Source organism: Miniopterus natalensis, chromosome 4 (assembly GCF_054644295.1).
Source record: "Miniopterus natalensis isolate mMinNat1 chromosome 4, mMinNat1.hap1, whole genome shotgun sequence".
NCBI lineage: Eukaryota > Metazoa > Chordata > Mammalia > Chiroptera > Miniopteridae > Miniopterus > Miniopterus natalensis.
Genome location: NC_142084.1, coordinates 82,755,042 through 82,774,698, shown reverse-complemented (window position 1 = coordinate 82,774,698; position 19,657 = coordinate 82,755,042). Strand labels below are relative to the sequence as shown.

General features: G+C 45.7%; 1 protein-coding gene across 1 annotated transcript in view; it reads right to left on the bottom strand.

The window, feature by feature from the left end:
* Positions 1 to 19,657, bottom strand: part of GALNT10 (polypeptide N-acetylgalactosaminyltransferase 10) — a 170,558-nt gene that overhangs the window by 56,081 nt on the left and 94,820 nt on the right. The window contains exon 4 of the mRNA XM_016214053.2: positions 17,247 to 17,413. Coding sequence (XP_016069539.2) covers positions 17,247 to 17,413 — 167 coding nt within the window. The remainder of the gene's footprint in view (positions 1 to 17,246; positions 17,414 to 19,657) is intronic.

The window sequence follows — 19,657 nt, the reverse complement described above, 5'->3', positions numbered from 1 at the left end:
AAATTTTCTCCTACAACAGAAGTACTCCAAGTATGGACTCAGGGCAAGCAGGATCAGACAGCCTCCGTGGGAACTTGCTAGTGATACAGATTCTCAGTCAGACCTTGACCTAGTGGATCAGAAACTCTAAGGGTGAGGCCCAAGTCCTTCTGGTGATTCTCATGCACATTCAAATTTGAGAACCACTGGCTTCAGTGGCTGCACAGCATCTTCTACCATGATGTAATGTCTCCTCTTCTCAGACATTTAGGCCATTTGCTACCGGTGTCCTGCTGTGGCTGTACAGGCCCAGGGGAGGCAACTGTAAGCATTTCTTCCCAAGTCTGTTACGTTGGTAGCTTCAAACCAGCCATGGTGAGAGTTTTAACACCACAGGAATCAGCAAATGCTGTGGAATCAGGGCTTCCTACCTTCTCACTAGCTCGCTGTTAACTTTCATAGCACGCTGCTGGCTATTGCCTTGGTTTTTGCCATTATAAGCATCATTACAGTGAACATCCATGCACGTATTATAAGCATGCATCTATTGGTTCATCTTTGATTGTTTCCTTAGGAAAATGTCCAGAGATGTAATTGTGAGATTAAAGAATATTTTTAAGGAATTTTGATAATACTGTCGACTTCCACTCCCATCAGCAGAGTAGGGATATGTTTATTTCCCTGTATGGGTTAGCTATAGACTGTGGGCCCAAGAACCTGCACCAGGACCCAGCCATGCTGAGGAACAGGGCAAATGCTGACATTTTATATAAAGGGTGGAGAACCTTTTTTCTGCCAAGGGACATTTGGATATTTATAACATCATTCACAGGCCATACAATATTATCAACTTAAAAATTAGCTATGAAAAATGCTCCTAGATTGAATTTAAAAAAATATATATATCTTTATTGATTTCAGAGAGAGAAAAGGAAAGGGAGAGAGAGATAGAAACATCAATGATGAGAGAGTCACTGATCAGATGCCTCCTGCACGCCCCCAACTGGGGATCGAGCCCACAACTCGGGCATGTGTCCTGACCGGGAATCGAACCCCGATGGCCTGGATCCTAGGTCGATGCTCAACCACTGAACCACACCCGGCTAGGCATAGATTTATTGAATTTTGAGTTCTGCCTGCAGTTGCCTTGGCAGGGCCAGACCAAATGATTTTGTGGGTGGTATTGGCCCCCAGGCTGGATGGTCATCACCCCTGTTTTATACCAAGCGCCACCTCCCAGTCTCCCCTTCCCTGACCCCCAGCTCTGCGGGGGCTGAATGTTAACTGCTATTTCCCAAGTTTCAATGGCCCTCTAGAGTCTCACTATCCCGCAGAATTTTCTGTGCTGTCTTACATGGCAGCCAATAGTCACATGAGGCTACTCAACACATGAAATGTATCTGGGAGCCCGAGGAACTGAATTTTTAATTATATTGAATTTTAATTCATTTAAGTTTAGCTACTTGTGGTTAGTGGCTACTGTATTAGACAGCATAGCTCTAGGGATTCAGGAGGGACTGTGGCTTGTGGTGCTTCTATAATGGATAATCATGGTGATTAGAGATCCTGCATTTTCTGCACCAGCTTAGATTTCAAATATTCTGTTCCCACGGACCCATACACATTGACATACTGGAATTTCTTAAATGTCTGGAAATTCTGGTATTGCAGAATTTAAACTACATTCTCCCAGGATGCATTTCCTACCTGGAATCCTGTCCACTTAGGGGCTGGGAAATATTGAGCTCCCAGCTTAGTAGAGAAGCACAGAGGTCAGTCACTCAAGGAGTACAGGCTCCCCAACATCAATACTACTATCAATCTATCTCTGATAAACCACACTGCCCCTGTGCTTTTGCTTATGCTGTTCCCTTAGCCCAGGGAACGTCCTTCATTAGACAGTGACACCTCCTCTAGAAAGCCCTCCTTGACTGAGGTTATCAATTTTAGATGAAACAACCTTTATTTGAGTAACTTCAATACTGGACTTCTTATTCCAAAGCTGCCCTGAAGTAGCAATTAGAAGGGGAAAAAGGCCTCTAGGGACACACAAAATGGAGGTGACAAAGAGTAAAAAACACCTGAGAGTAATGCAATAAAAAGAGGACTGAGAGGAAAAAAGTATAAATAGCAAGCCTGGGCTTCTATTAGAAAACAGAGCTGTTAGGTCATTTTGTGCAAGGGCAATACTTCTCCAGACCTCAGTAGTCCTTGAGAGGCGTGCCACACTGAATAACTGGTATTCAGCAGGACAGCTACTATGCAACATATTCTAACTCACACTCGGGCAGGGGTGAGACAAGCCATCCTACAGTTCTAGGGTTTAAGGCCTGATGGGGCTTCAGGAGGCACCTGCACTTTACCGATGCTGACGCCCAAAGAGGTGATGTAATTGGTTCAAGGTCAAAAAGCCACTTCCTGGCAGGGCTGGACCCAAAGCTGGCCACCTTGCTCTCATCCCAATACCTGGAAAAAGTTACTGGATGAACTTTCTACTCCACAATGCCACTGAACTGATGAGGCACCCATGGAGGCAGGGTAATGTATCTTCGCCATGCCCCTTCAGGAAGGTATTTTCTCTTGCCACTGAAGAGAAACGCTGGGAAAGGATCCCTCTCTATATTGAGACAGGTGTGAAAAGAAGAAGAAAACAAGAGTTGGCATTTATATCTTTATGACAAACATGGTGTGAATAGCACGGCGTGGGGGTGATACAGTATTTGAAAGGGCATTCTCTAATTGGGGTGATTAATATCCAAGTTGGTACTGCACACAGACAATGGGATCAAAGGCTGCAATGAAAATGATATCCCCTAAACACATGGCTGTCCATCATGATGCAAATGACGGCAGAGAAATAAATGATGGCTGATACACAAGTGATTTCAATGCTCTGCGCATCACCAGACATTTATTTTGGGGCCTGGGCCGTGGAGGAAGAATAATAGGATTGATCTAAGGCAGTTATAAACCACCACTGATAGCTAAATATACATCTTCTTGCTCTATGCAGGAGCAGGTATTCAGAACAAGGTGGTTCACACAGACAGGCAGCTCTTTAAATGACACCTTGCAATTACATTACAGCCTTCCAGAAGATAATAAACCTTCAATGTCTTGAATAATTTAAAATTTTCCAGAGGCATGAAGGTTGAAGGCAAAGAAAATCACACTCTGCTTTAGAGGGAGAAAAAAATCCTTAGCAAATCAGCTGTGGGAGTTCTGGCAGAAAAATACCCAGTTTTTCATTCATCGTCCTAATAAGTGGATATTTCGTCCCAGCTCAACCTAGCCCCCGATTTTCAAAGCCAAAGAGCCAGCAGTAAATGGATCTATGAGAAATAACTAAGAAAAAAAAGGCATTAAATCTTTACACATATTCCTACCATCACAGAGGAGGTAATACATAATAGGATATTTCTCTGGAGCCAAATAAACTTGAGTTTGGATCCTGACTCTGCCACTGGCTTGCTGCGTGAACTGGATCTTCCTAATTCTGTTTTGTCAGCTATGATAGTAGGACAAAATGCCAATCTCACAGGATTCAGTGAGATCCATTAATAGTTCCTGGCACATAGTAAGTGTTAATAAATGGTGGCATTTATTGTTGTTTTCATAAATTATTAATAAAGATAGTTTAAGTTTTGGGGTCTTTAAGATATAGCTACAAAGGGAGTGGAAGGGGGCGAAAGGAAAAGGGGACAGAGGAACAGAGTTCCATATCAAGGAATGTTACGGAATCAGGGTAATGCTTATGGTATGCTTAAGCCATGGTTCCTCTGAGGCTGCCACTGTTCTAAGCCCTCTACAAGCAATTGCTCAATTAATCTGCACAACTCTTCAAGGCAGCAGCCCAATTTTATTCACTGAGGCACGAAGAGGTTATGCACTAGTTCAATGTCACTCTACCGTCTGACTCTAAAGCTGGGGCTCTTAGAAGCCAAAGATTCAAAGCCCAGAGAGCTTAAGGTTTAAGTTTTGCATTTAGGTTTTTAAAAAAAATAATTTGCACATGCACAGTTTTATGCTGTTATAAAAACAGTAGGCTGTACAGAGGAATTGGTGGTCATAAAATTTGGCTCCTGGTACTGCTAAGGTGGGCCTTTGTAATTAAGTTGGCTGTAGACATTGGCCAACCTCCAAAGAAGTTGTCAAGAGAGAAAATGCCTTTGTTAGGTGAATAAAAGTGTTGTTCAGTCCTGTTGAGGGTATTGTATATGTTGTGTCCGTGATTAGCTAGAATGTTAGAACAGGGTGAATATTTGATGGCACTAGTTGGGGGATGTATTCAAGGATGAGCTTTGGCCCATATATTAAGTCAGCCGAGATTTTAAAAAAATGACATAACTGGTGTCTCTACCTGCTGCTGCAGCCTTGCTCTTTGAGCACAACGATGGTCCTGCCAGCAGCAGTGTGCCCCCTGGGGACAGCCTGGACCAGGGGATATGAATGTACCTGTGCACCTGACTTCTAGAAGGGCCTGACAGCTTTAGGGGCTGTGCCTGGCCAGCCACAGGTACTCCCAGGGCTTAGTCACCAACCAGCCATATGAATAAAGTGCCTGATGGGTCTCCCCATTTCCTGTCTCTAAAATGTTTAGGCTGGGGGAAGATTCCTGAAAACAGTACAGAAATCCCCTGAACTCTGAAGTCGTGCTGCCTGGGAACACAAGGCTTCCTGCCATCAGTCGAAAGCCTTGATTTCTTCCAGATTTAAAAATAGACTTTGCGTGTGGGTAACTTGCAAATGCCTGAACCTGAGCTTTGGCATGTGAAGAGCTCGCTAAGGGATGGGATCCGTGGGAGTGTGGAAGAAATATTTAAAAATAAAAGTTGAAATGTGAATAGAGCTGGAGTGTCTGTTCTTGAACTTACTCTACCAAATTTTTTAGAAATTTATTTTGCAGTGGAAAGAACCTGGGGGTGGGGATACAAATAGGGTCTTCTGAAACCTGGAGGGACTCATGGGAAGATCAGGGCAGAAAGAGACCCCGTTGATGGATGTGGCAAAGAGGAGAGTTTTAATTCAATATCAGGAAATGCTCTCCTGAGAGCTGTCCAGTTGATGGTGACATAGCAGGACAAATGTGGCACAGGCACACAGAGATGGCCACCAGAACTGCTGATCTCGCCTCATGGGAAACTTGGCAGCAAATGTAAACAGGTGAGTACACTGAGCTGGAAGGACCAACACCTGGGTGCCTTGACTTGAGTTTTTTCTATTTCTAAACCCATGAAAGTGGTTAGAAGTGGACTCATATAGAGGGAGCACTTAGAGGGCAAAATGTTCATAGGTGAGTTTCAAATATCCCCAGAAAGGCCAGAAACCTGTGTTCTTCAGCAGGGCTTTGAAATCAGGTACCCTCCCGGGTTGGAGGAGATATTAGTCTCCCCCAGAATAGATGGGATCAGTAACAAAAAAGGCAGAGACCCAAGCACATTCTCACATCAAAAAATAAAATTTCTATTGGACATTTCAGGAGGAATTTATTCCATGCCTGGTGAATTTAGAGTTATGGGCTTGGTTGCAGCCTCAAACAGGTGATTATGGTAATTTAGAGAGAAAGTACCAGGCCATTTCTGTCACAAGGACGTTCCGGCTTGAAAATAATAGTGCCTCCTCGCATTTATAATGCTGAATACTTTCCAAAGTGCTCTCTCGCCTATTATCTCATTTGATCCTTACAATTGGGCAGAGACATAGGTTGTGGCTCAGCTTCAGGGCTGCTCTGAATGAGAGTTTCCCCTCTCTGGCCTTCAGTTTCTCTGTGGGGCTCCCAGGACCACTTGCAAGAAACTCCCAGAGAGCTGGTCAACAAGCAGATTCCTGGGCTTCAGCCCAACTGAGGACCTGGACTACTGCTGGCACAGAACCAGGGAACCTGCATGTTAAACATACTTTCCAGGTGATTTTTACACATGCCAAAATCTGAGCATCCCTGTTCTAGTATTTCACAACCCCTCAGTTCTGAGATCTTGTCATATGAAACACACACACTCAGCAACTAAAAAAACTCCTGGACAAGGGTAAAAATTCTGATGAGTGGGGAGAAAACAGTGTGGCGCTGGCGCAGTGTATGTGATCATCCAGATAATAACAGCCTCTCAAGCATATAATTAGTGCCCTCGGAATTGGAATATGACTGTTTAATAATTTAAGTGAGATCATCAGGATTAATGAACAGCAGTTGAAATTAAATGTGGGACCATAAATCCACACAGGCCTGTTACAGCGAGGCAAGTATTTATGACAAGGCATCCTGGAAACAGGGGTCTAGTTGAGGCCGAAGGCATCTTAACATATCCCCTCCCACAAGAGCCTTTTACGTTTGCACTAAGGTAATGTGGGGTATATACATTTAAAGAAATCACCATCTAACTGTCTCACAAAACATGGATCTGTGATATGTGGCTTGCTGTTCCTACAATCCAGTGTTTGCCAAGTCTGTGCGTCATTTCAACACTATCAGGATAATCTGAGATGCCTGTTGAGAATGCATATTACTGGGGCCCATCCCAGACCACGGAATCGAAATGTCTGTGGGTGGGCCCCGGTGCTTGCATTTGAGCAAACTCCTCAGTTGATGCTGATATGGACAGGAGTTCAGAACCACTGCACGAACCCAATGGAACTGGAGACTGCAGGGGACACATGCCAGGTGGGCTGTCTTGCCTTTGAGGTCTCTTTCTCCTTGGCCACCAGACTGCAGGTTCTCCTCAGGGGTCTTTCCTTCCATGGAAATCAGTACCCAGTTCCATGTCCTACTGCACTTCTCAGCTCATGAGGCTCTCTCGCACTTCCAATGTCATCTAATCCCCATAACAAGACTTGGCAGTAGGTGAGGCGGCTCAGCGCTCATCACCCCACATTGCAGGTAATAGTACTAATAACTGCCACCATCACAGCGTCATTAACAAGCATCCCAAAGGCTGGAAAAGGCTGTGTACATCTGTTCATACTGGACAGGACCCGACGTCCCTACATCAAGCAAGCGGAAAGGATGCTACTATGGTATCTGCAGGTGTCTGTTTCTTTGTTCTATGTAATGATGCAAAAATGACATTTTCATGAGATTTTTCTATTTGAGATAGTAAAGCAAGAGAATAAGAAAAGAGAAATTAAACTTTCAATGCCACGAACACTACATTGCCTGACTACTATGATTTCCTCCTTTTGATTGTTGGAATCGGCAAGTGATGTAGAAGTGTATGGATTTGGCCTTCAGGATCTTCAGAGCTGTCAAGCATGGCTTGTTTTTGGTTAATAAAAACTGGTAACATTTTAAGCCTCTGGTGTTTACAGATCTGAAGGTGTCTCTGGATTCAAATCAAACAAAAACTGGCTCTGCAATTTGGTTGCCTGATAGAGACGTGACTGAAGCTTTCGGGGCTAGAAGTTCTCCAAGAGAACTGGGAGGAATCCCTGAAGTATCTTTGTGCAATGGGTCCACTTGGCAGCCGCCCGTGGGCCGGGTGCTGGGCAGCAGGCCAGAGGTAATGCCTACTTTTGGGTCAATATGCTTCACTAACCTTCTAGAACCAACAGCACTGAGAGGATGCGGCTAATATTTATAGTGAAGGAAAGCAGCAGAAGACACCTGTGAGGCATATGGGTGTGTATCGAAGGTCATGGTTGAGCATTTTATATCTTTACCTAAAAGTTTTGTTGTTTTTTACCTAAAACTTGTTTTATTTAGCCAGTGGGGTATGAAAAGGAGGTGAATTTCTTGTACTCTGGTTTGGTTTGAACTTTCTATTAAATGTGAATTTTTCCTTTGGGTGAATATTGGCTACAAGAGGCTTCCCATGAAATGAGACACATGCTTACAGTGCTCACAACAGTGTCCTGCACATGCAAGTGCTGTGTAGGGTTCGGTGGCATTATCACTGCTGCTGCTGTTCCTACTCCCCTCGCGATGCGGAGACCAACCTTCCAGCTCCCCATTTACCCAGCTAACTGTGAATGACGGGAAAGGGGCTTGGTTGGTTTGTATTAGATCTTATTTTCACTTCAGTCTCCAACCTCATCTCCCTCCAGACCCTGACTAAATAACAATTCACATCACACCTGAGCCGGCAGAAACACCCAGGAGCTTTGGACTACGACAGGAAGGGTGGCTGCTCTGGGGACTGTATTCCAAGGGCCTCCAATAACCTGCCGCCCTGGGTTTCTGCTTCCTCCTTACACTCTCTTAAGGGAACAATAACACAGTAGAAAAGATTAGAACTGTAACCCTCACAAGAAAATCAGGAGAATATCAGCAATTTAGCACAGTTTTGCTGTGCCAAGTTTTCAAAATGTAGAAGGCTCACCTGCCTCAATGGAAGCACCACCTTTCTGAAAATGTAACACAGCTATTTCCCACTGCAGAAATGAGTCTTTCCCAAATATCAGAGCTTCCGATGCTTCAGATGCAACCTGAGCGATCTGATTTTTTTTTTTTTTGCTATCCCAGTAAATCATTTATACGGCGCTTGATTCACAAAGTCTTGAGGTTTTTTTTAAAGATGCACAAAATATTCTATAAACATATCGACTCCTGCATCCTGTGTCCCCGCCAGATATCCACCAAACGGTTCATACACTTCTCTCAATACAAGCTCATTGATATTCTGCAACAGTTTAAATCTTCTTAGTAGTTCTCTCCTTCGGGTCTGAGAGAGAGGTGTGAGGATGTCAAAGATATTAAAGGAGGGGGACTCACGGGGCCTGTGGGTTTTCTTAGTGGGAAGACACCCTGGAGACTGGTCCTGAAGATGTGGGATTCTGAAAATTACAGAACCCGTCGTGGGGCAGCTCAGCGCCTCCGGTCCAGTGGGATTCCTCACCCGGAGACCAACGCCGGGCAGGGCACCAACCTCTCGGAGCCGCAGTTTTGCCATCTGTACAATGGACTGGCTCTCCTGCCTTCATATTTTCAGAGAGGGAGCAAGATTTCACTTCTGGGGGAGCCGGGGGAGGTGATGCCGGCAGGCGAAGTAGGAACTGTCACTCAACCTGCGCGACCCGCCCTTTCCTGTCCTCCCTGCGATGCCCATCGGGCAGCGCCGCCCTGCCAGCGAGGCCGCGGATCCTCAGCTGCGAAGCCTTTCCCCGGGTCGGGCTGTTCAGGACGAAAGCGGTAGGAACATTCCATGCTGTGTTCTCTGGATCCGACTAACAACACAGCTAATATTCTGGGTCATCTGACTCCTGTTTCTATCTCACAGCTGACTCAGAGGAGACAAGATGTGATAGTCGTTTTATAATGACAAGGGGAAATGATTGTAGAGAGTTAAATAAAAACCAGGGTATAAAGTTACATGACTGGATGTCTATTAAACAAAGTGCAATGTAAAGGGACTAAATGTAGATTCCCATTATCTATTAAAAAACAGATGAGTTAGCTCTCTATTGATAGGGTATAGAGCTACATATGATTGGACGTCTACTATACAAAGTGCAGTGTAAAGGGACTAAATGAAGATTCCCATTATGAAATATTATCTATTAAAAAACAGATGAGTTAGCTCTCTACCTATTGACCCGAGGGATGTCTATGATACATTAGCAGAAAAAAAGAGTAATGTGTACAGTACGATCTCAGGAAAAGGGGGAGATACCATGTAAAGATTAGGGGTTAGGGTTCTAGAATCAGAATGCATGGTTTTAAATCAGAGCTCTGCCTCTCTCAGCCAAGTACACACTGGCCACTCCCTTAACCTCTCTGTATCTCAGTTTTCTCATCTCTAAATGGGGATGAAGATATTACTACCTTTTCTAAGTAGGAAAAAAGAGGTTTTCATACTGGGAATGATAGAACCCACGGTCACGCTGTGGCAATGAATGCATCTGGCACACAGTAAATGCTCAATAAGTATTAACTCCTGTTACATGCTGTTACATGTTAGTATTATTATGCAGACAGTCTAGAATGGCACACGCCAGACTGTTAACATTAGTCAGCTCAGCTGGGGTGAAACTAGAGGGGGATTGGGAGGACATGAAAAAAATGGAAATAAAATGACACTGGAACCAAAGAAGACAAACCAATGGCACATAAGCATATGAAAAAATGTTCAACGGCAAATGTGATCAGGGAATTGCAAATTAAAACAATGGTAAGCTACCACCACATACCTATTAGAATAGCAAAAATCCAAAATACTGACACCACCAAATGCTGGCGAGGATGCTGAGCACCAACAAGTCTTGTTGGCAGGCTTTCCCTGGAGCACGCCCACGCCTTTCTTCCCTCTGAGACGAGCATCTCTCCTTCTTTCTCCTAAATGCTAAGGGTGCCCATGAGACTTGCAACTAGGGGAGCAATGGGCAGCAGCAGCTAGTCCCGGGCTGACCCCCTGAATCTGTCCCCAATCCCCTTTCTCTGACTTTTCAGTGAGCTGACAGCAGCCCCGCCCTGGCTCACTTCTTTCCCATAACGTTTCTAGAGAGTCAAAGCAGAGCCCCGCCTAGGCTCTCCTGTTGCTTCCTCTAGCCTAGGCCCTTCCTTGCTCCACTGTCTCCAGCTTTAATAAACACACTCTCAACAAAAAAAAATATACCACAAAAGAAAAAAACAACAACAACTCTTGTTCATTGCTGATGGGAATGCAAAATGGTAGTAACTTTGGAAGGCAGTTTGACAGTTTCTTACACAACCGAACAGGCTCTTATCCAGCAACTCCGCTCCTTGGTATTTATCTAAGTGACCTGAAAACTTATGTCCACACAAAAACCTGTACACAGATATTTATAGCAGCTTTTCATAACTGCCAAACTTGGCAGCAAACAAGATGTCCTTCGGTAGAAGAGTGGATAGATAAACTGTGGTAACATCTAGACAATGGATTTTATTCAGTGCTAAAAAAAAATGAGCTATAAGCCATGAAAAGACACGAGGAAACCTTGAATGAATATTCCTAAGTGAAAAAAGCCAATCTGAAAAGGCTACACGCTGTATGAGTCCAATTATATTAGGCATTCTGGAAAAGACAAAACTAAGGAGACAGTAAAAAGGTGAATGGTTGCCAGGGGTTATGAGGGAGGAAGAGATGACTGGCAGAGCACAGAGAATTTTTAGGGCAGTGCAACTATTCTGTATTATACTATAATGGTAGCTATATGTCAGTATACATTTGTCCAAACCCATAGAATGTACAACACCAAGAGTAAATCCTAATATAAACTATGGATTTTTTGTCAACATAGGTTCATTGGTTGTAACAAATGTACCACTGTAATGCATGGAGCCAGAGGGCAGTGTGGGAGAGGCTATGTGTGTGTGGAGTGTGGACGGCTAAAATTGCTCTAAAAAATAAAAGTCTATAAAACAAACAAACAAACATCGAGGGGGAGAGGCGGCTGTTTAGAAGCCTAAATGTTAACGGTGATGAGGTTCTGGATAGCTCTTTCTACATTTTCCACATTTTCTCCTTGATTCCTAGCCTGTGCTCCTGCTGTTCCCTCTGCCTGGCACATTCTTCCCCTCCCCTACCCCAAGGAGTAATAGTATCTAATTATCCCTTAGGATTGAGTTTAGCTAGCATTTTCTCTGGGAAGTCTTCCCTGACCTTCTCTGTGCTCCACAGCACCTGGACCTCCACCAAGCGGCACGTATACCAGGGTCTTACGATTGCCCCTTACCATGTCTGTCTGCCCTACTGGGTGTGAGCCTTTGGAGGGAAGTCTATTTTATTCCTGCTGTACCCCCAGCACCTAGTACAGTGTCCAGCAGAGCCATTTCACGAATTTTGTTGAATACATGGATATGAATTAAATCAGGACAGATATAGAGAAAAGCAAGCAATCTTAAGCTGAAGGAACCCAAACAATACCATGAACGTGGGGAATGGTCACCCACCAGTTGTGGTCATACTGGATGCACACAAAGGCCGTGAGAGACATGACGAGAACTGAGGCATGGGTGCTGAGGGCATGGGGCACGGTATGCTGAAATGCAAACCGGTCAGGACGGACAGGTTTCTGTGGCGTGGCGTGACGGGGGGTCAGAGTCACTAAGCCCATCATGGAAAGAGGACCCTCTGACCCTGGGTCATCGGTGAGGGTCTCTACCACGTGGGCCCATGAGCCCCGCACTGTCCTCGCTCCTTCCAGCACCACTCACGGCCAACACTCCACCGAGAGCCCTGCAGGTACCTGCTTAAGAAGCTCCTTTAGGGAGCGCCACCGGGTACATTTCTGTTATTTGCTGAGAGGCAGCTGAGTTGGGGAAAATGCTCTCAGTGCGCATATACCATAGCCTTTCATTTCTGTACCCCATCATCCCAGGCGGCCTATAGTTCACCCGAAGACAAGAACCCTTCCCGCGACTACATATCCAATTTTTCTAGAAAACCACGCTGTTAAAAAGTGAGGAGGGGAAGGACAAGAGGAATAGAAACAAATGAACAAAGGGCTTCCTTGTGTTTCCTAATAAATCCTGGGGGCAGGTCTGCTACCCTACACCCTCACCTCCCCCCCCAAGCACAGGAGCACCCCCACGTCTTCCTAACCCTCAAGCGAAGCACGCAAGTTAGAAGAGCTTCTGGAGATCCCTGGATCTGCAGCGCCCTGTTCGTAAGCACGACCAGGATTCTCCTGGCGTCGGCGTCTGCCTCTGCTCCAGTCCCCAGTGCTGCCTGCACAAAGCTCTGGGTCTTATTTCAAGGATTCATCTGCTCCAATTTTGTATCCTACTCAAGGTCTTGACCCTTAGCTGAATTTCAATTAGTTGCCCTGAGGATCCTGGAGGAGGCTCATTTCAGGGGAAAATGCCTTCTGCGAGGCAGCGCCAATCCAGCCTGTAGAGCATCGATGAATTTCAGCTCTGACAACTGCCACTGCTCATGTGGCTCAGAGAAATGTCTTTTGCAATGGTCTATATTTGCCGTACTTGAGACAAGTCTCTCCATAATTCTGAAATTGTTTCTCCCTAATCTCATTTTTAAGACAATCACTGCTGAGTAAGTTTTCTTCCAAAGCTGCCTTGAGAATTGCTTCTTGGAACAAGAATAATGATTGCTTGTCTGAAAAACGCAGGTTGCACACTGCGGGCTGATGTGCAGGCCAGAGGGGGCAGGAGGCGAGTTTTCCTCTGGGTTCTAAGCGTGATTCATTGAGAAAATGGGGCAGCAACAGGGCCGTTGGTCTTCACTGTTATCTGTGAAATGGGACAGCATTTGGTCTCCGCTCATTCTTATTGGGGTGTGGGGATGGCATCACACTGGATGAAGATTTTTGCTCTCTGGAGAAACAGATGCACTTGGCAGACTGTCACTCTTATAAAATTTACCTTCTCTTTCTCAAGACTGTTACTTTTTTTTTTTATGGGGATGGGGAGGCGGGAGTCACGTTATTTTTATCTCTGAGTATGACATTAAGGAAATTGGGGATTAGAGGAGCAAACCATTATAGTCCAGGACTGGCCATGCTTGTTAATGAGCTCTTTTTAGCAGGAAGTTTGCTCTTTAATACAATGGGAAAGTAATTTATTGAAAAGTGTCCTTGGGGACAGAAAGGAGTAACGCACTTCTGCAGATGTTTCATGGAACCAGCAGAGGCGAGGAGGGACAAGGCTGTCCTAGGAGCCTGAGGATGGGAGCCTTGTCTCCTCTGCAAACAGTTAGCTGTGTGCTGAGTTAAGCCTGCCCACTGCTCAGGCCTCCGGTTTCCCATTTGTAAAATGAGCAGGCTGAGTTACAGTTGTGATTTCCACACATTTTTAAGCCAGGAGAGGTACCTGAACCCCACCTGTACCTGTAAGTTTCTCCATACTCCCCACAGTGCTCCCTGAGGCATTCCTGGACCCTCAAGTGCTCTAAGGTGCATGGTGACGTAGCTTAATGACCTTGAAATTCTTTTGTCATTGAACAAAGAGAAATGCTTGTTTCTAATCTAGCTGATGCTTGGTTTCTTCTACCTCTGGAGGGCTCATGCCTTGTGATGCTCAGAGAGGGACCTGCCAAGTGTTGTGGGTCTACCCCCAGGACAGCTGATGCTTCAGAAAACAGGGGACAGGGACCTGAGCCAGAAACACAAAGATGTGGACCAGCATCAGCTACAGAAGAAACTGTTGTGTGTTCCACAGACACATCTATCTCGCTGACTGAAGATGATCCTGTTGCTAGTGATGGTTTTCTATGTGTGTGCATGGAGCTGCCATAGTTCCTTCCTCCCTCCTCCCCTCCTCACTCACTCACTCATTCATTCATTCATTCATTTATTCACTCACTAATTCACCTACTTCTAGACCACAAATGGTCTAGTGAGGAAGAATGACAACGAATAGGTGAACAAACAGCCACGCAATCACACACGGAGAGCAGTGACTAGTGGTAGTGAGGGGGACCTAACTGAAGATGGTGGGAGAGGAGTCAGCTGTGGGAAGAGCTGGGAAGAGCACGTCCAGGTGGAGAGAGCAGCAGGGAAGATCCCCAGACAGGAGCCTGGCGCCTCTAGGACAGAGGGCCCTGCTGCAGGGGCGCACAGAGAGCGAGAGCCAGGGAGTGAGTGCACCCTCGCCGCCGTGGCCCTCAGCACCAACCCTGGCAGCGAGCGTGCCCGGGGCAGGCAGCCCGGCCTGAGGGAAGGCTCGGGTGTTGCCTCAAGTGGAGGCTGTTCACGCAGCAGCACAGCACATGGGTTCCAGGAATCACAGGAGCAACGCGCTCTTATTTTCCTTCTCACTGTCCGCTGCGAGCCCTTGGCCTGCGGGCGGTGGGCCCAAGCTGGGAGAAGGCTGAGGCTGGAAGAGGGGACCGGTAAAGGAAGCAGACGACAGGGAGCCAAGGGCAGAGGTAGAGATCATCCACACCCTCACATTGCCAATGGCTATGCACAGATGCGAAAACTCACCAGTGAAGAAGGCAGACAGGAGAAAATGGATTCATTTGGAACATGGCGTTGGAGGAGAGCTCCACGACCGCCAGAAAGATGAACGAGTGAGTCCCAGAGCAAATTAAACCTGAAACATCCCTGGAGGCAAACATGACAAAAATGAAGCTGTCCTACTTCGGGCACATCATGAGAAGGCAGGGTGCTTTGGAAAAGACAATGATGCTGGAAAAAAACAGAAGGTGGCAGGAAAAGAGGAAGACCAAATATGAGCCAGACTGACTCCATAAAAGGAGCGATAGGCATGAGTCTGCAGGAGATGAGCGGGGCTGCTGAGGACAAGACATGGTGTACATCACTCATTCACAGGGTCACCAGGAGTTGGAGCTGATTCAAAGGCATCTTAACCACACACAGCAAGGGTCCTGGGCTTTGAGTCCACAGGCCTGGGTGTTCCACTCACTGGCTGTGTGACCCTGGGCAAGTCATTTAACCCCAACTCCATCAGAGACCCAAGGATTCCCAAGGCCTCCCTCAGAAGTTGTTGTCAAGAATAAATGGGATCATGTACAGGCCTGGTGCATTAAAATAACCCCTAAATGGTGACTGGGCAGGAAACAGTTCAGGTGGGAGGTGAGACAACAGGACATTTGTTTAGTGTTTTACAAGTTGCAAAGCCCTTTTACACACAGAAAGGGGAAGACTGTACCTGCATCTGCATGTCTGCACATTTACCTCCAACTCCCCCTCTGACAACCAGTCATAAGTAATATCAATAATACACCGAGCTTCAATGTTTATTTCTAGTGTTCACTATGTGCCAGCGCCATCCTAAGCACTTTACATATAGTAACTTTACATATAATTCATCAACAGTCACGGCCCCCTAAGAGGTAAGTATTGCTGTGGTTCCATTTTCCAGATGAGGGAACTGAAGCACAGAGGTCAGGTGACTGGGTCAAGGTCACAGATCTGGTAAGTGACAGGGCCAGGATCAAACTATTGCCAGACTCTCCGCTAAAGAAGAGGGCTATGGAGACAAGGAGACACACCCCTGGCTTCTGTGGGCTCACAGACCTTGCTTCAGGGACACAAGGAAATCTCATATAAGGTGCTAGATGCCACGGTAACCATGGTGGCCAAATACTAAGGAGACAGAAGGAAAGATCTTTGATCATTCGATCATCAAACACGTATGTTTGAGGACTGAGCAAGACCAATGTGGCGGCCCCTGCCCTTAGGAGGCACAGCCTAGTAGGGGAGACAGGCAACCAGGCAACTCTTACACACACAATGTTTACACTTATTCGTATGTTATACTTATTCATAGTTTAACTCGGCCTGTGATAAGCGCTAACAAGAGAAAGTAAAGGGTCCCGTGAGAATGAGCACAGGTCAAGAGTCAGGGAGGTGGTAGGAGCTGAGCTTAAGCTGTGTGTATGTGTGTGTGAGTGTGTGTGTGTACACATACTCATACCCTCCCCACCCCCGCTGAGGTCCCTGCACTAAGGGCGTGCAATGAAGAGTGCAGTGTTGGGCTGACAGGGAGGCCAGTCTGATTGTTCTGGAGTGCACTCAGTCTGCCCCCTTCACTACGTACCAGGGCCTCTACAAGAAGCGAGCAGGGGAAAGGATGTCTCCTGATCTGCTGCAACTGGTGAAACCTCTGATGCAAAGAATAAGCTTGCGGCTACTAGCTGCTGGGCTGTGTGGTCTAGTGGTTAAGGTCACATGCTTGGGACCACTTAAGAGCTGGGTGACCAAGGGTAAGTCACTTAACCTCTGAGCCTCGGTTTTCTCATCTGTTAAACAAACGGTGTGGCAGATACTGTAGGGGGCTCATTTAACGCCTTCTCTAATCTACTTCTCCCTTTCCTACCTATTCTAAAGTGGTCCCAAGTCAAGACACTCCCATGGCCCAGCCACCCTTGCAGATAGGGGTGCCCAGAGGTCAGAGCTGTGGCCAACTGTCTTTCCTGAATAAGAAGACTCTTTCGGTAAGAAGGTAAAGTCTTGAAAGGAGGAAGCTTTGTCCTCTTTGCCCTTCCTCCTTCTTCCGGAGGTACGGCAGCCGTTTTGTGACCGTGAGGATTAGGAAGCAGAAAGAGAGAAGCAGCCTGGTTGATTCTTTGATGGTAGCCTTGAGCAGCTGTACCCATCCTGAATCTTATTACAAAATGAATGACTGACTGAATGAATAAAGAACCCTTTACTTGTTTGGGCTGTTTATCAAGTTTTCCGTTGTTTTGAGTTTGATGGGATAAAAATAGAACCTACGTCATTGGTTGTCGTGAAGACTAAACAAGATGACGTGTGTATGTGCCAGGTTCATGGCCTGGTTCACAGCGAGCATCCATATGCTGGTGTTGCTAACGGGAAAACCTGCTGCCCCTGTGGCAAGTCAGCCACTGGATGGAGTGCGGAGGGCAAGGAGCGGGTGGGATGGACCCTACCTCGATCACTGAAGTCGTCAACCAGCAAAATCTCGGCGATCAGCTCCGGGGGCGAGCGGTTCAGCACACTGTGGACGGTGCGGAGGAGGGAGGACCAGCCCTCATTGTGGAAGGGGATGATGATGCTGGTGTTGGGGAGCTCCTCCAGGTAGAGTTTGCTGTTGCAGCTAGAGGGAGACACGGGGGACAGGGAGAGGACAGGTTCAGCTCTCATCTTGCCAAGAGAACTCAGGAACATGGTTTGGCTAACTGCAAATCCCCCTTTCTCTCCAGTGAAAGGTGAAGACACCTCCCTCACTTCAGAACCTTCTTCCGCTTGGCATCCTGAAGTCCTGCCTCCAGTCCCTGCACACACAGCACACAGAAATAAGTATACAACCAACGCCCACAGCGATGGCAGCCAGTGCGGATGGAGCAGCACTGGGGTTCAGTGCTGTACGTGTACGGAACTTGTTTCAGCCTCGACCATGTTAGGAACGCAGTTGCCCATCCTCATGACTCCACGTGGAGGGCAGCCCTTCAGGAGCTCTGGCCTGTCTCCCTGCCCCTGCACACTCCTCCCCAATGGAAGAGAAACCCCTCATCCACTAGTTTGGAAGAGTAAACTGGGCTTCATTGGTTCAGCCCCCTTTCTCCCCCCCCCCCCCGACTCTACCAGCAAAGCACACATTTTCTCCTCTGCTCTCCACCAGCCCCATGGTAAGCTTGAATGTGGAAGGCCCTGCCGCTGCGGGCTTTTAATATCATTAGAACACACAAAAGAATGACCACAGTTCCTTAATATCATCAAATATTGAGTTGGTATTTAAATTTCCTGGATCTTCTTGTGTCTTTTTTGCAATTGGTTTGTATAAATCCGGACCAAGACAAGGCTCATATACTGCCTTTAGATGATGTATCTTCTAAGTCTCTTTTTTAAAATTACAACTTATTTGTTGAAGAAACTAGGTCATTTGTCCTATAGGATTTCCCACAGCCTGCGTTTTGCTGCTTGCATCACCGTGGTGCGTCTGTGTTCCTCTGTCTACCCCCCACTCGCCCACCCCCATTCTTGTAAACCGATAGTTAGACCTAGAGGTTTGACGTAATTTGATGAGATATTCTGGCAATCTCTTTATAGGTGGTGTGAGCATCCGACGGGAAACACATATCTAGTTGTCTTTCCTTTTGTGATGTTGGTGGCCATTGACCAATCCCTTATTTCATCAGGGGTTTTCAAAAATGATGTTATTTTAATTCTATCATTCTTCATTTACTAGCTGGAATATTTCTATCAAGAAATATTTCTATCAAGAAAAACTACCACATCAATTATGTAGTTACCCCCAAGTCCAGGAAAGGCAAGGGTAAGTTCTTGATTCTTTGTTTACCAGTTTTCAAAATGACTTGGTTACCTGGCATCCTCCAAAGATGCTATTATTGGTTTTCATTATGAACTTATAAATTTTCACATAATATGTCTCAGTTCAATGAGTATTATTCTTATTGGTTCCCAAATAAGCCCATCTTAGCCCAAGGGAGTCTTCTCAAGTTGACTCCTACTCCTTTGAACATGACCACAGAGTACTGATAGCTTCCTTGCTTTTTGATAAAAGATATCAGAAGGTTCTCCAGGCTTAACTTGTACATTTTCTGCCCTAACCTGGAATCTGCCAAGGAACCTTGGCTCCTTAATATCATCAATATAACTATTCAGATACTGGGCACTAAGGGCATTCATTACTACTGGTTTGGTTATGGTTCCTGTACCTTTATAGTGGCCAGAGCTAGAAATATATTTTAATAAATACATCATGAGTTTATGCTGAAATTTTATATTTAATATATAGGATTACAGAATTTTACTGAACTTTTTTATATTGCATCTCTTTTTTCTAAATTTTATTTTTGTTTAAAATATTACAGATGTCCCTTTTTCTCCCCAATGGCCCATTCCCACCCTGTCCCATCCCCCTCCCCAGTCCCTCTCCCCATCATTGTCCGTGTCCTTGGGTTGTGCATATATGCATATAAATTCTTTGGTTACTCTCTCCCCCTCCACCTACCCGCCCTCCTCCATCCCTCTGTGCATCTCTTTTTATTGAGATATGATTCATATACCATAAAATTCAACCCTTTAAGGTGTATAATTTAGTAGTTTTTAACATATTCACAAAGTTGTACAACTATCACCACTATCTAATTCCAGAACGTTTTCATTACCACCAAAAGAAACTCCATATACATTCGTAGTCACTACCCATTATTCCCTTCCCCCAGTCCTTGGCAACCACTAATTTGCTTTCTGTTTTCATATATTTTCCTATCCTGGACATGTTATATAAATGGAATCATATAACACGTGGTCTCTGTGTCTGGTTTCTTTGGCTTTATTTTTTTCATGGCTAAATGCCACTCAACTGTATGGATAT